General features: G+C 37.9%; 1 protein-coding gene across 1 annotated transcript in view; it reads right to left on the minus strand.

Annotated features, from left to right (window-relative positions):
- Nucleotides 1-8,206: 8,206 nt before the first annotated feature.
- LOC124550592 (proteasome subunit alpha type-2) overlaps nucleotides 8,207-15,797 on the minus strand; it is a 31,935-nt gene continuing 24,344 nt past the window's right edge. The window contains exons 5-6 of the mRNA XM_047125323.1: nucleotides 8,928-9,083; nucleotides 8,207-8,474 (exon numbers count right to left, since the gene is read on the minus strand). Of these exons, the coding sequence (XP_046981279.1) occupies nucleotides 8,300-8,474; nucleotides 8,928-9,083 (331 nt within the window). The 3' untranslated portion in view covers nucleotides 8,207-8,299. The remainder of the gene's footprint in view (nucleotides 8,475-8,927; nucleotides 9,084-15,797) is intronic.

Here is a 15,797-nt window from a genome sequence, read left to right on the forward strand (position 1 = left end):
ACATAAAATTTCAGCAGCAGTTGTTCAGGAACATGCAACCAAGGGGCAGCGGTGAAATTAACTTTTCTCGCATCCCTTCTGAGGTTGTCCTTGTCATGAAAGGCATTATCTCTGTGCCACAGAGGTCTTAAGTTCAAACAAGTTTCCTTAAACAGATGAACAGTTATCTTGCCTGCTCCATGGGTTTAAGTTCCTCTAGTAGTACATTCAGTTAGGTTCCATTTTATCAGCCATGTTTTGTTCCATCTTTTACCCTTTCTCTTTACTAAGAAGGAAGGTTACTGATAGTTACAGGAGGGCAGGGAGACTTTTTGGATACCTTAAACACGTTTTGCTCATCAAATTTTCCAATAATGTGGCTAGTTGACTGTTTGGCTTAAAAATGAGTTTTATTAGTGCCAGTAAAAAATTATTGTTCAACAAATGAGTCTCGAATTAAATGTTTTGCTTGCAGTATTTTGAAATGACAGTCACAATCATGAGATAAAATACATCATCCTGTCATAACAGAAAACTATATCTCAGACATATGTTAATGATACAGGAAACAGCCAGCCAGTATTACACTCAGAGAAACTTTCATATGAATTTGTCTGCTTGTTGTAAATAGTAAAGTAGGCAAACAGAGGTAACATTACAAATGCAGACTTATGTAGCCAAGTAGCAGTTTCTGGAATTTTCAAGGGTCTATATTGGAAAACTGTATATATACTTACATGGCATGAAGAGAAGAGGAGCTGAGTAATTTGTGTTTTGAAGATGGACTAATTGGAACTGCAGCTCCGTTCATACAGTTGAGGAACTTTTGTTATAATACAAAACTTTGTCCTGAACACCAACACTGTGTGAGAAAGCAAATAAACTAACTTTGATCTGTTTACTTTCACAATTGAGGATGAAATCTTTATTAGTACCATGAGCAACAATATGTGGTAAAATGAAATAACAAGGCTGTGGCTTTGTCCTCCACCAGAGACGCTACAAGCTGTTACAAGGCATTTTCGAAAAGTAAGTATGTTGTTATGACAGGCCAAGTACATTACTGAATGCTGCACTACACTTCAAAGTGACACACATGCATGACACTATTTTTCAACATATCCATCAAGTCTCTGTAAACATCTGTCAACACCTTCTACCAATTATTCGGCTCCTTGATGATAGAAATAGGCTCCTTGAGCACGGCACCATTCCAGAAACATTCTGAAGGAAGGAAAGAAGGATGACATTGAGGTCATTAGAGATAGAACAAAAGTTCAGAATAATTCAAGAATGGGGAATGAGATCGGATGTGCCATTTCAAAGGAACCCTTATGGCATTTGCCCGGAGTGATTTAGGAAGGTCACAGAAAACCTAAATCTAGATGGTAGGGGACATATTTGAACCATCGTTCTTTTGAATGTGAGTCCAGAACTGCTGTGAGAACATCCGAATTCTTGGAAAAAATCTGGTTTTGCATAAAATCAGTTCCTCAACTTACTAGTGACTTTCGTCTGTGGTCGATGTTGGTCTTCCTTTCCGATCAACATCACCCAAGTCTTTATGGCTTTGGTCAAATTACTGGCACCATTTCGGTGTAGCTGGACAGGACACTGCATTTGGTTGATATACTGCCACAACTTTGCAGTGAATCTGTGAGCAATTAAGCTTTTTTGCCCGCAAGAACCATACCGTCCCACATACTTTGACATTGGAGTATGTTTCCAATTGTAGCACCATTTCACTTACACACCATAATGCAGGCATTATCCATACCGCAACATGACTCTGTTTGCAGGAAATCCACAACATTCTGGCACAGCATCGCTTGTTGCAGAATAGTCTTCGTATGGGACTACACGAGTAAGTTACTTTTTGAAGCCCCCTCATACATTTTGAATGGCCCACAATACTTATCAGAATGTACTGTACCTCCATCAAATACAATATGTAACACTGTTTACGAAATCAAATAAAGATAAGCCACTGTGAGACACAGACTCTATACTGTGCAACAAACAATTATGTTAATAACATTAATCCCTTTGTCTTCTAAATGCCCATTCCTCTTTTCTTTTCTTCCAGTAACTGTTGTTCTGCACTGTCTCCAACCTGAATGTTCAGATCATTGCAAAAACTTTTTCTGAATAATAATTAGCATTCTTGCTAAACTATGTTTCATGAAACTAATTTACAAAAATGTTTGTTCTTCCCATAAAATGTCAATTCAATATATTTGCAATTAACTGCCAAATAGAAAGTTGGAACTGCATTGTTTAGTGGTTGAAACAACTGCGCTCCAGTTGTGCACGATTGGAAATATCCCCTAGGCTGTGGCTAAGCCATGTCCGCAATATCCTTTCTTCCAGGAGTGCTAGTTCTGCAAGGTTCGCAGAAGAAGAGAGTCTGTGAAGTTTGGAAGGTAGGAGACGAGGTACTGGCAGAACTGAAGCTGTGAGGATGGGTCGTGCTTGGGTAGCTCAGTTGGTAGAGCACTTGCCCGCAAAAGGCAAAGGTCCCGAGTTCGAGTCTCAGTCCTGCACACAGTTTTAATCTGCCAGGAAGTTTCATTTTCTGTTATTTTACAAGGAACCTTCCTTCATTCATAATAAATCAAATTATAATTCAGTTGATATCTCATTATTTGAGAATCCTAATAATTTATGCCATCAAATGCCACAAATGCAATGACAAAATATTTCTCAAAGTCCACTTAAAGTAATTAACTCAATTTGGCACTTGCTTTCTGCTCCACTGCCTCTTAATGTACCTACTAGATGCGACAATATCTAAGGATGAAAGCTTTATGTAAGTGTTTTCAGTTGCAAACTTTATATTTGTACAGGTTTCTGATGGGGGTTTCCTTGAAACAGATTTATCAGGGAGTGTTCTATATACTCTCTTGGTTAAGGTGAATATGCAGAGGTGTACACTTTAAAATAAGATTATAAATTTCAAAACCAATCACGCTCAAAGATTAGAGTGAATAAAGTACCTGTTGTAGAGATATAAATGTCTAAATGTTATACCAGATTTTTCAGCTACATCTACATCTTCATTAACATAGAGAAAACCAAGCAGTATTACATGGTTGCTTACTGAATTCTATGAAATTTCTGCTAAAAGTTAGAGATGTATAAGTCGACTCAGGCAGAACCTCCATGTAACTGAGCATGCTTGATAAAACTTGCTTAATCAATACTATTTTATAGCAAATTGTATCTGTATACATTGCCTTGAAAAAAAGAGAACACGTGGGAGGCGAGCAGGGAATTAAATGAAACTTCTCAGACAGCGGGTGTTGATGTTATTTCAGTGATTACAATATCACGTAAGTTTATGAACTTGGCATATTAGCCCACTTACCAATATGACATTGTGCCCCTTCTGACCTGGCTGCACACACAGTTGAGTTGAGAAGTTGTCAAAGTTGCAGTATTCTGGGCAGCATCAATTTCGGCCACAACTGTCAATATCCTGGATACAGGCTGTGGGACGGAGCTGACATCCAAGCTGACCCTACAAGTTATATCAGGGACAGATGTGGTTATCTTGCTGGCTGAGCGAGTACCTCAGCATCACACAGACATATCATAGATGCATGTGCCATGTGCTGATGAGCACTGTCCTGTTGAAAAATGGCACCGAGATTGACACTTGAGAAGTAACACACAACAATAAAAGAAGCCCCTAACATATAGTCGTGCTGTCAGAGTTCCATCGCTAGTGCCAGCCGTGACCTGAAATCATATCTGATGGCTCTCCACACCATGATGCCGTATGTAATACTGCTATGCCTCTGCACAATTTTGGAAGAATGTGACCTCTCCACAGCTTGCTGGCACTCTCACTAATGGTGGTCATCCATGGAACTGCAGAACCACAACTCATCGCTGAACACAATGTGACGGCATTCATCAGCTGTCCACACTTCCTGTCCATAAAACCAATCAACATGCAGCCATTTGTGCTGCAAAAATAAAAAGCACCCTACAAATGGAATGGTAAGTCTCTGGTTTGGCAGCTGCTAGTCTCTGACCGATGGTGCAGGATGATACAGAATGTTGCAGGATGTCCATTACTTCTTCCCAGATGGCAGTCACAGATGTGAAGGGTTTATGGAAGTGCTTGGTACACAATACAGCAATTCTCCGTTGCAGTGGTCAGGTGTAGTTGACTGAAGCCTTGGAAAGAATGCCTGCCCTTAGTGTTAAACAGTGGGCCACTGTTCCATCCCAGTCCACCACAAATATGGATATGGTACAATTCAACCACCCGGACAAATAAAACCTTTTTCAAACTGTATGGTGTTGATAACACTGTCTCACACAAGCACACAGTTTTCATTCAACATCTGATTCTGTTCATACCCCTTACATACTAAATATGAACAAGACAGCTGCACCTGATAGCCATTCTGCTTGTCAGGGAGAATTGCTACGCAATAATTTACAAACTCTCCAATGGTGTGTATGTGTAATTATGTCATCGGATTATGTCTTCTGAGTGTGTAATTTTTTTAAAAAATCGTGCAGTGTATTTTAGCCACGATAATTTCAAATAGTTTTATTTTCTGTAAATATTGACAAAGAACCAATCATCAGTGCCACATTTGTAAAATAAATAACACGCAAGTGTGTGAACCAGAGATGAATGACACGAATGCAATGCTGTACCAGTACGCTCAAAGTTATACTTTGGTGTCATTTGTTGGGTGGGTGTTAAGTCTCTACAAGACACATGCAAGGTAGGACTTGGTGGTGGTACCTAGCAAAGTAGAACAAACAAAAGTGCACAATTCAGTTTGTATCTTATCTAGGGTGCCGATACTAATAGTATGAGATGCATGGCTATGAATGTTCACTACAGGGCTTAACAATGTTAGTCGAGATTTATATCCTACTGTTTTAAAAAACCAGTTCTGTAGATTTTCTACCAGTTGAAATTGGTGGGAAAAGAAATATGTTGAGAAACTTTTAAAGTGAAGACTCACTATGCTTACTGGAGAGAAAATGCTACTACTTCTTGAAAGAAGCAATTATGACTCCAAAAGCTTAAATGGTGCTACAAAAAGAAAACAATATAAAACTTATTTCAGAGAAAGAAGAGCTGAAATTTCTGTAAAAGCAAATATCATACTCTAAGAGCTGGGAAATCTCATTAGGGATATGGGCTCTTTGTGCAAGAAAGGTGCTTATTGTACACAACAGATACCACACAATATGTGCAGTTCGTAAGTAGAAAACTGAATGGCAGACTTTTCTTTTACCTGCTGTAAAGTAATTAAGTCTTGAATCTTGAAAGAGGAATTATCTAAATGACTGACATACATCGAAAATACTAATTTTTTGCGCACACTACCTTACGTTTCAGAAATGTACTATATAGCAGTAATTGTCTCATATTGTACCAGTTTTTCTTTAAATCAATTTCCATAAATATGAGAAAGTCAGTAAAGAGTTATTCTTTAGTCTGCATTTCCTACCAATATGTGGTTTTTCACGATCTGCACTGCAGATCACCATGTAAGATCTGTAGAGTAATATGTTCTTTAAGTTCACAAAAAACATGTATTCCAGGTGTACAATTACTAATTGGTGCTCCCAATGTGTAGTCTATAAAATAAGTGGTTCACATTTCTATGTGTAAAAACATTTGCTCCTGCCAGTCACAGTTTTTATTTACATTATATACGATTTCGTGAAATAATTCTCACTGTTAAGTACGCTTTCTTTTCCCAGGTATGCTTAAAGCTACTGGGTTGTTGTGGTCACTTTACAGTACTATAAACACACAAAAATTTTGTTGTTATTGTTTTATCTTGATCTAGAGACTCTCACAAATGTAACTGAAATTACACAAACAAGATTTTGAAAGGCTTCTTACACAGGAAGTCTCAAATGCTACTCACTACATACACAGTTTGCTTCAAAATTCTCCAAGTACAGAACAATACTTTCTTTTATCAGCAACAATGCATATAGTCAAAAATTAGTTGTAAAACGATGATTTTATTTTGTTTCTAAGAGAGAGTGATTAAACAGTAGTAGTTAATGGAACAACTGACAACTACAGGCTTCATCAAAATTACTTTCATACATTAGCAACTGGGTGAAATCAAATTATTTTATGTTATCTAACTGATTAAAAGAATCCTAATAAAATTTATGCCAGTTTGACCATAAAGAGATTAATCACTCCTAAAATAGGCACCAAGCTTTTGAAAATTCATAGGCTCCATTCTCATATTGAGTGATTACAAATTCATTGTTTTCTAAAGCTCATTTATTCTCTTAACTTTTTTGGTCAATGACATATTTATTCTCTCATTCCATCTTACATTTGGATTTACCAATATCCATGACATCTTTGTGAGATATGATACAAAATTTGATGTAATTAAAAATGTCTTACAACACAACTAGCATCAGCTGTTCTGCATGATGTTTATGGTTCTGCAACATAGCAGAACTGCGGTGGAGGTCTATTAAGGCTTTTCAGTAGTCCCTCTGATCTCTTTACAGTTGAAATCACTCACGAATGGATTGGATTCAGCTACTTAGTAACTGTTCTAATTACTCATGCAGGTTACAGAAACGTTTGTTGCGATTATCACAACAACCCACCTGAACCACATTGGTGGTGTGAGAATTAGTAAAATCTATAGCTGTATTTTAACAGCTGGGGTGACATGCATAAGTATAATTTAACTGATGGCTAGCATGTGCCCTTTAGGTCCCTAACGACTGTTTTGTCTCAATTGTATTCTAACCCATTCACACATAGTATACCTTGCCAATGAACAGAAATTTGCCCCATCCATGGGATCAGGACAATATAGTGACAATCCCACTCAAGTGACCCACATCATCGCACTGTGGTCACTGAAGCTTGTCCACAGGTTACCATTACAAAGCACTGGTGGCATTTCCAGTCTCCACCTCTGAACCAGGGATTCATCAAAACCACGTGTACCCAATAACGAGAAATTTGAGGTGCTCACTATTTAGCTGAATCCAGGGGACACACATCACTTACTGAACACCCCACAAGGAGTGATAAATGTCCTCTTTGACATTCCAACACTGTAGTTTCTTAGTAAGATTCACCATGCTGTTTCCCTGCTCCAGCAAACGAGATATAGTTCTGGCCAAGCCTCTTCCAAAACGTTTTGCGTGTCTACCATTATTGTTCACACATTTAACAACAGTTGCTTTCAACTCTGACTTCCTTGATGATCACCTTGGCCCAGTGTTCAAATGGGATTTCTCTTGACCTCTTCTCTGGAAGATTTTTATCAAAGCACTCTTGAGGTCCTGTGGGGAACCACTACCTTCTTATGGCCATATCACTGCAGTTGTTTTACTTACTGGAGCTAACAGCTTGGAAAGTGAGTGTACTGCAGACAACTTTTACATCCTATTTCATTCCTACACACACACACACACACACACACACACACACACAGTGGGAAGGATGGAAATGGTACACGAAGTATTTTTGTCTAGCTTCAACTTAACTGCATTTTCCAATAATTTGCAGAATGCACTGGTAATCAATACACTGGAAAGATAGTTTTTAAGTGATCCTATCAAGTAATTACAAAATTTCAATATTTTGCAATACCCTCTTTCATACCCAGTAATATAACAGGTTCTGTAATCTCTCTGCCCACTGACACTAAAAGAAAAAGTAGAGTACTACAGTCTAACATTTTATCAATGGCAAGGTCATTACAAACAGAATCCCAACTAACACTGGGCAAATACATGACACAAAATCAGTCACTGGTTTTCCAAAGGAACATAATAGAATTTACATTGAGATTTGCAGACATGATGGAAAACAGACAAATTTCCACATGTGCATTATAAAACTACTACAACTGAACTGGAGTTCATTGTGTCACTGAAGACTATGTCCCTCACTAACATCCTAATACAGCCAGCGCATCTGTATTTGTTCTAGTTTACACATTTTCTTCAAGTAATGGTATGTTCCCAGCAACAATTCTTAACACTTAATGCTCTTATGAAGCGAATGGCAGTAATATAAACTAACTAGAGGGTCTGTTCTGAAAGGCTTAACAATTCCTGAAAATTGTTACTTTTAATATATAATTTGTATTTATAAATACTTACCATAAACACACTTTGCATTCGTATCACATTGTAATGGTTGCACATACTATAAACAACAAGGAGTTCATATCCAAAGACCACAAAATCACTTGTATAAAAGTGTTTTATTATGACAATAGGGCACATCCCACCGTAACATTTTCACACAACACATTCAACAACTTATTGTTCCATAAAATTATGGGATATTTGCAAGATAATCCTTAATAGTTGATGGATCAAGCCGCCTAAATCCCTCAGCGTCACAAATTCCAACTTCAATGTTATCAGCTGTCATCTGTCCTTCAAATCCTTCCTTCAGTGTTAATATAGCAGTGTGGACTGCATCATCAAGTTCGAGGTCTTCACTGTATCTAAAATACAAAATATGTTTTCACGTTTACTTCTTTCTAGAAAATTTTGGTAGTAAATACTATTGTGGAAAACCAATTGAGCAAAAGATTATAGAACCTACAACATAAAACTAAATGAATAGAAAATGACATGACAGAGGAGGTGACCTTAATCTTCCAAATAACTGCTCCAACGAGAAAACACTGACAAACGAATAAATTGCTGAATACAATGTGTAGCCCTGCATAACTTTCATAACTGTACTGATAAAAGTAAAATAGGAACTCTCTCTTAATACAGCGATAATGAAAATTACAGACTGTGAAATACATGTCTGTCATATGTGCTACAAAGAGTTGTGACTCAGTGCAAAGTTCTAGCTTTTAAGAGCAAACTTGCCAAATTGTGTTCCCACTTAGATGATGGCAGTCATTATGAATTGCATTTCTTTGTTACATTAGTAAAAAGCTTACCTCTTTTCAAGGAATGTTTTCCCATTAATAAAATTCTTTCCCATTGCCGTTGCTTTCCAAGCAAAATATGCTCCTGAGGGGTCACACTGGAAGAGGTACGGACGGTTTTCATCCCAGCCACAAATCAGAAGGGACACACCAAAAGGACGAACACCACTGAAAAATATGAATAGAATGAAGAATATAAAATATAACAGACATCAAAGACAAGAGAGTGACCTGGAGATAAATAGCTCTAACATCCTCCCTGCAGACAAAGGCTCCATTACTGTGGTACATGCTTGTGAGAATTATGTGGCAGAAGGGCATCATCAGCTCTCTGGCATCTTGTCACACACAACCATTCTTAATTGTTTCAGACTCATTGGCTGCAATTGTGTACATTAATTTTTACTGTGTCTCAGCTGCAACAGAGGTATTTTGCCCACACACAACTTGTAACGTTCAATCTTTTCACACTGTGGAAGTGCTGCCTACTACCATGCATTTAAAAACACACAACTGAATGTAGCACTGTGCAGAAGCTTGTGACCATCAGAATACAGAAATGGTTGGTCAGTTATATTCCTCTATATAGTTGAATTTTGTTACGGTTATTTTGTTGGACTTACTGATTTAAAAGTTTATTTACTGCAACAACAAACATTTCAAAATTAATTACTTAAGCACTTAAAAAGACATCACATTTTTCAGTGTTCACAATTGTAACCATGAGGTCTCACGCACAGTATATGATACAACCTAGAACTTTGTTCTTACTTTACCTTTTTTTTTAACTTTGTTAGCTAAACAATTTTTATGAGTTTTGATTGGGATTTTTTCAAAACAGACATGTCAGTTTTTATTACTAATAATTTTTATAATTAGTTGCAATTAGTATAGTATTCAAGATGTAGTTATCGACAACATGGTTAAGCCTACTGTATAATATTACATACAGAAAAGTACTGCTACTAAGAAAATTATTTGTGACCTTTTGATTTTTAAGTTCTGTTCCTCAAGTCAAAGTAACAGTGTTTCAAATAAGCAAGATGCAGACGCCTCTTTAGACATGCTGATCAATGGGAAGATGTCAGATTCTGACTTATTGTAAGAGGGAGATTCAGTTTTGTTTAGAATCCTCCTGTATTTTGAGAGAAAAAGGTGAGAGTGGGGGCTGATAAAGTAAACAGAGATGAAAGTTGTGTGTAACGTCACTGGTGACAGTGACAGCAATATTCAAGAAAGTAATATACCGTAGTTGCCAACAATGAAATTAATGATACAAAATACATTTTATTAGAAACAAAGGACATCAAGTGGCGCCATCATCCAATATCTATACTGGATTCATATTCTGAATGGAATCAACATACTGAAGAGCAGGAGTTACTTTCTCTTTCAGCTTATTGAAGTAAGTACACTCCCAATGACCTCTCCAGCACCATGGTTGATATGGCAAACATATATGCATTGCAAAGTGGTAAGATTGACAATTTCAATCAAATGGCACTAGCTGAGCACACAACACTGTTTCGGTTTCATATAATTATGGTAACTCCAAAATTTCTCAGAGTTTAAATGTACTGGGACATGACAATGAAACTGGAATTATTCTTAGATAGCATGTCAAGAAGCAGATTATTTCAACTCAGACCAAATTTGAACTACTCTCCATAACAGATGTTTGCAGTTACTTGTGGAGGAAGAATTAGCAGTTGATGAGGCAATGATCCCCTTTACAAGGCATCTCTCTCTGTGAAATGGAGCAAGGGGCCGGGGCAAGCAACTGCACGATGTATCAAATGTACAGGTTACGTGGTAACAGTGGACAAGCTTATGATTTTTTTCTTTTTCAGGGAACAACTGAATTTCAGGAATCTTCACTGAAGGCACTTGGACAAGGACCAACAGCAGCTTTTCAGTTGGCCCAGAGAGTAAAAAGAGAAATACAGAATTTTGATACTTTTTCTTCATACAAGCTTCTCCGAGCACTGAAACAAGAAAACATTTATGCTGCTGGAACTGTTTTGCTAACCCTCCTCTAATGCCAGACAAGGAGGCACTGAAAAAGGGAAGAGGATTTTCAGAAGAAATTTGCAGCATGGATGACATAACACTGACAAAATAGATTGATTGACAGTTGTTCGTGGTTTAAATTTTATTAGCAAAGGAGAAACTGAGAAAGTAAATGCTGGGATAGTACAAAAAACAAAATAAATACACAACTACTGTTAACCAGAGATTGTAGAACATTACGAATATAATTTGTGGAATCATTTTGTTACTTACTAAAAACAGATAATTTTACATCTATTGTGTGTGTAGGAGTTCACATCTAGCTGCACTATGTAATAAAGTCTTTTGGTCTGAAGTGATTTCTGTGTTCATTGAGATCCAGTGCACGTATCTGAGTACAAAGCAGCATATTTAGGAAACTGGTGCATATTCACTATGTGATCAAAGGTATCCCGACACCTGGCTTGGCTGAAAATGACTTGCATGTTTGTGGCACCCTCCATTGGTAATGCTGGAATTCAATATGGTGTTAGCCCATGCTTAGCCTTGATGACAGCTTCCGCTCTCGCAGGCATACATTCAGTCAGGTGCTGCAAGATTTCTTGGGGCATGACAGTCCATTCTTCACGGAGTGCTGCACTGAGGAGAGGTATCGATGTCAGTCAGTGAGGCCTGGCACGAAGTCAGTGTTCCAAAACATCCCAATGGTGTTCTGTAGGATTCAGGTCAGGACTCTGTGCAGGTCAGTCCATTACAGGGATGTTATTGTCATGTAACCACTCCGCCACAGGCTGTGCATTATGAACACATGCTCTTTCATGTTGAAACATGCAATCGCCATCCCAGAGTTGCTCTTCAACAGTGGGAAGCAAGAAGATGCTTAAAACATCAATGTAGGCATTTGGTGTGATAGTGCCACGCAAAACAACAAGGGGTGCAAGCCCCCTCCATGAAAAGAACGAGCACACCAAAACAACAACACCTCTGAATTTTAGTGATGGCACTACACACGCTGACAGACGATGTTTACTGGGCATTTGCCCACACCCTACCAGCGGATCGCCACACTATGTACCTTGATTCATCACTCCACGCAACGTTTTTCCACTGTTCAATCGTCCAATGTTTACGCTCCTTACACCAAGCATGGCATCATTTGGCATTTACTGGCGTAATGTGTGGTTTATGAGCAGCCGCTCTACCATGAAATCTCAGTTTTATCACCTCCCGCCTGTCATAGTACGTGTAGTGGATCTTGATGCAGTTTGGAATTCCTGTGTGATGGCCTGGATAGATGTCTGTCTGCCTGTTACACATTACGACCCTCTTCAATTGTCGGCAGCCTTTGTCAATCAACAAATGAGGTTGGCCTGTACATTTTTGTGCTGTATGTGTCCCTTTTCGTTTCCACTTCACTATCACATCACAAACAGTGGACCTATGAATGTTCAGGAGTGTGAAAATCTCGTGTATAGACGTATGGCACAAGTGACACCCTATCACATGACCCCATTCGAAGTCCGTGAGTTCCGCGGAGTGCCCTATTCTGCTCTCTCACGATGTCAAATGATTTTTTTTTAGGGGGGGGGGGGGGGGGGGGCTCCGGATACTTTTGATCAAATGGTGTATTTGTATAATTCATGTTTCTAACATCATTATTTAAAAAAGTTTCCTTACTACGGAAACAATTAAAGTCTGAAAGAATTAATGACCACATTCCTTCCATCCAAAGTGATATGCATAAAATATTTTAAACCTTAAGGCCACACACAATACTCCCATAAAACTCCTTACCCATTCTGATCCACAGACACTTACCTTATACCTCATTCCCCGAATACCTAAAAACAATAAAAGTAATTCATTCACCCAAAATCTTATTGAATGCTGTCTCTGGAAATTATTTTGAACAATTAGCTCAGGGAACAACAAATTTGAACAGTTGCGAGAACATACTTGGCGTCCAAGCAACAAATAATTGCAACCAAACAGGAAGCATCATGACGGATACAGGGATTAGCGACCACAAGGTCATTGTAGCAAGACTGAATACCGTAACATTCAAATCCAGCAAAATTAAATGCAAAATATAGCTGTTTAAAAAAGCAGATAAAAATTCACTTGACCTCTTCCTGAGAGACAGTCTCCAGCCTTTTCAATCTGGCTATGTAAGCACAGAGCGTACATGGCTTAAATTCAAAGAAACAATATTGACAGCCATTGAGAGACACATACCAAATTTATTAATAAGAGATGGTTCTGATTGCCAATGGTACATAAAACAGGTCGGAACACTGTCGCAGAAACTCCGACAAAAAAATGCTAAATTTAAAGGAACACAAAATCCTCAAGTTCGGCAAAGTTTTACAGGAGCTCTAAATTCAGTGCAAACTTCCACACGACATGCTCTTAACAGTTTCCACAATGAAACTTTGTCTCAAAATATTGCAGAAAATCCAAAGACAATCTGTAATGTACACCAGTGGAAGGATACTTAATACCTTCACTGCACATTAGCAATGGTGATGTTACTGATGATAGTGCCGCTAAAGTAGGATTATTAAACAGTCTTCTAGAATTCCTCCACCAATGAACACAAAGTAAATATTTCAGAATTCAGATCAAGAACAATTGCAAACCCATGAAACTTAGATGTAGATATACTTGGTTCAGTGAAGCACCTTAAATCACTTAATAAAGGCAAGGACTGATCCACACTGTACTCCAGTTAGGTTCCTTTCAGAGTATGCTGATAAAATAGCTCCATAGTTTGTCATCTTATACAACCACTCACTCATCAAAATATCCATATCTAAAGACTGGAAAGCCCCACACGTCAGACCAATACTCGAGGAAGAAAACAGGATTAATCCAGATAATTACAGACCCATAACACTAATATCAATTTGCGGTAAGATTTTGGAAATAATACTGTGGTCTAACATTATGAATTACCTTGGAGAAAATTATTTATTGACTAATAGTTGATAAGGGTTCAGAAAATATTGTTCTGTAAAATAGCTATTTACTTTCAAAAAGTAATGAGTGCTTTCGGCAGGAGATGTCAAATCCATACTTATCAGATTTTAGATTTCCACTTTTGACATATCCTCACAATCATTTTCTAATCAAACTGCACGCCTACCAAGTATCATCTTAGTTGTGCATCTGGATTCATAATTTCCAGACAGAAAGATCACAGTTCATAATAATTGATTTAATATCATTGAGTAAAACAGAAGTGATATCTGGCATTCCCCAAGGAAATGTTATAGGCCCTCTGCTTTTCCTGATATACATAAATGATTTATGAGCCAATCTGAGCAACCTCTTTGATTGTTTGGAGATGATGCTGTCATTTACTGTGTAGTAAAGTCAACAGATGATCAAAACAAATTATTGCCAAATGATTCACTCAAGGTATCTGTACGACACAAAAAGTGGCAATTGACTCTAAATAATGAAAGTGTGAAGTCATCCACGTGAGTATTAAAAAGAATCTGCTAAATTTCAGTAACATGATAAACCACATCAATCTAAAGGCTCAGAATTCAGCTAATACTGAGGGATTATGATTATGAATAACTTAACTTGGAATAATAATATAGATAATGTTATGGGGAAAACCAGAAGACTATGAAATATGGAAATTGGGGTGGCAGTCATTACGACAAAGGCATTTTTCATTGCAACAGGACCTTCTCATGAAATTCCAACCACCAGCTTTCTTACCCAAATGTGAAAATATTTTTTTGGCACTACCTACATAGGGAGAGTTGATCATCATAGGAAAGTAAGAGAAATCAGAGGTTGGGCAGAAAGACTCAAATGTTCATTTTTCCCACATGCTGGTCCAGAGCAGTGCAGTAGAGAAACAACTTGAAGGTGGTTCAATGAACCCTATGCCAGGCACTTAATTGTGAACTGCAGAGTAATCATGTAGATATAAATTCCTGTAACCACCAGCTGCTGTATAAACTCTACTGAATGGTGCTTCTGGTTTTTGTCTATATTGACTACCTCCTGGCACTGGTCAAAAATTGATTATAGAACCTTGCTTTCTGATGCAGTGCACATAGTTGCCTTACTGGCCTGATTAGTCAAACATCACTATTTATATTACATGTCACAAGGACAACCATCCCAGCAACCTCCACCAATGAATACAGCCACTGTTGATCAGTATTCATTCCATCCACAGGAAAAAACAGATACTACTTCCCTGTACATCTCATCATCAATTCCAACCATCCCATTTACATTTGCCTCTCACACTAGAATGCAACCTCTTCCAAAAGCTACCTGAAGGCCTTCCTTAAACTTAATTTACTGTCACTCTAGCCCATTTCAACCCTAACTATAACTAACCCCTTCACCTCTGAATGTAAAATATGAATCAAGGAGACTACTACGTGAACCAGAATGGCTTCATTATACATCAACCTTTTCAAGGGCTGAATGGAAGAGGCACTCCTGGAAACCCAGATGTGTGGCAACTTGGCTTGGTACAGATTTATTGTAAACATGTTTGAGGTCAGGACTCATGGCGAAGAAGACCTGCTCTATACTTTCTGCAACTCCTTAATAACTTTTAGCAATGCAAACTCACCTCACGCTTTCAAAATGCAAAGCTATCTTCCCTATTGTTGACCTCCACCTTACTGAAGCCAACAGCCAAGTCTCTGCCCATACAAAACGAACCAAAAGGCGTTGAAGGACAATTAAATTTTCCAGCTTGGCTGTTATGCAATCACTGTCACTTTCATCATGATCATTTGATTTCATCTGTTACCCATTTTCAAGTGAATACTCCTATATTCTTAAAAACATGAGCAAGAAAAATGTTCTATACTTGTCAACATTTTAGAATAA

Source organism: Schistocerca americana, chromosome 1 (assembly GCF_021461395.2).
Source record: "Schistocerca americana isolate TAMUIC-IGC-003095 chromosome 1, iqSchAmer2.1, whole genome shotgun sequence".
NCBI lineage: Eukaryota > Metazoa > Arthropoda > Insecta > Orthoptera > Acrididae > Schistocerca > Schistocerca americana.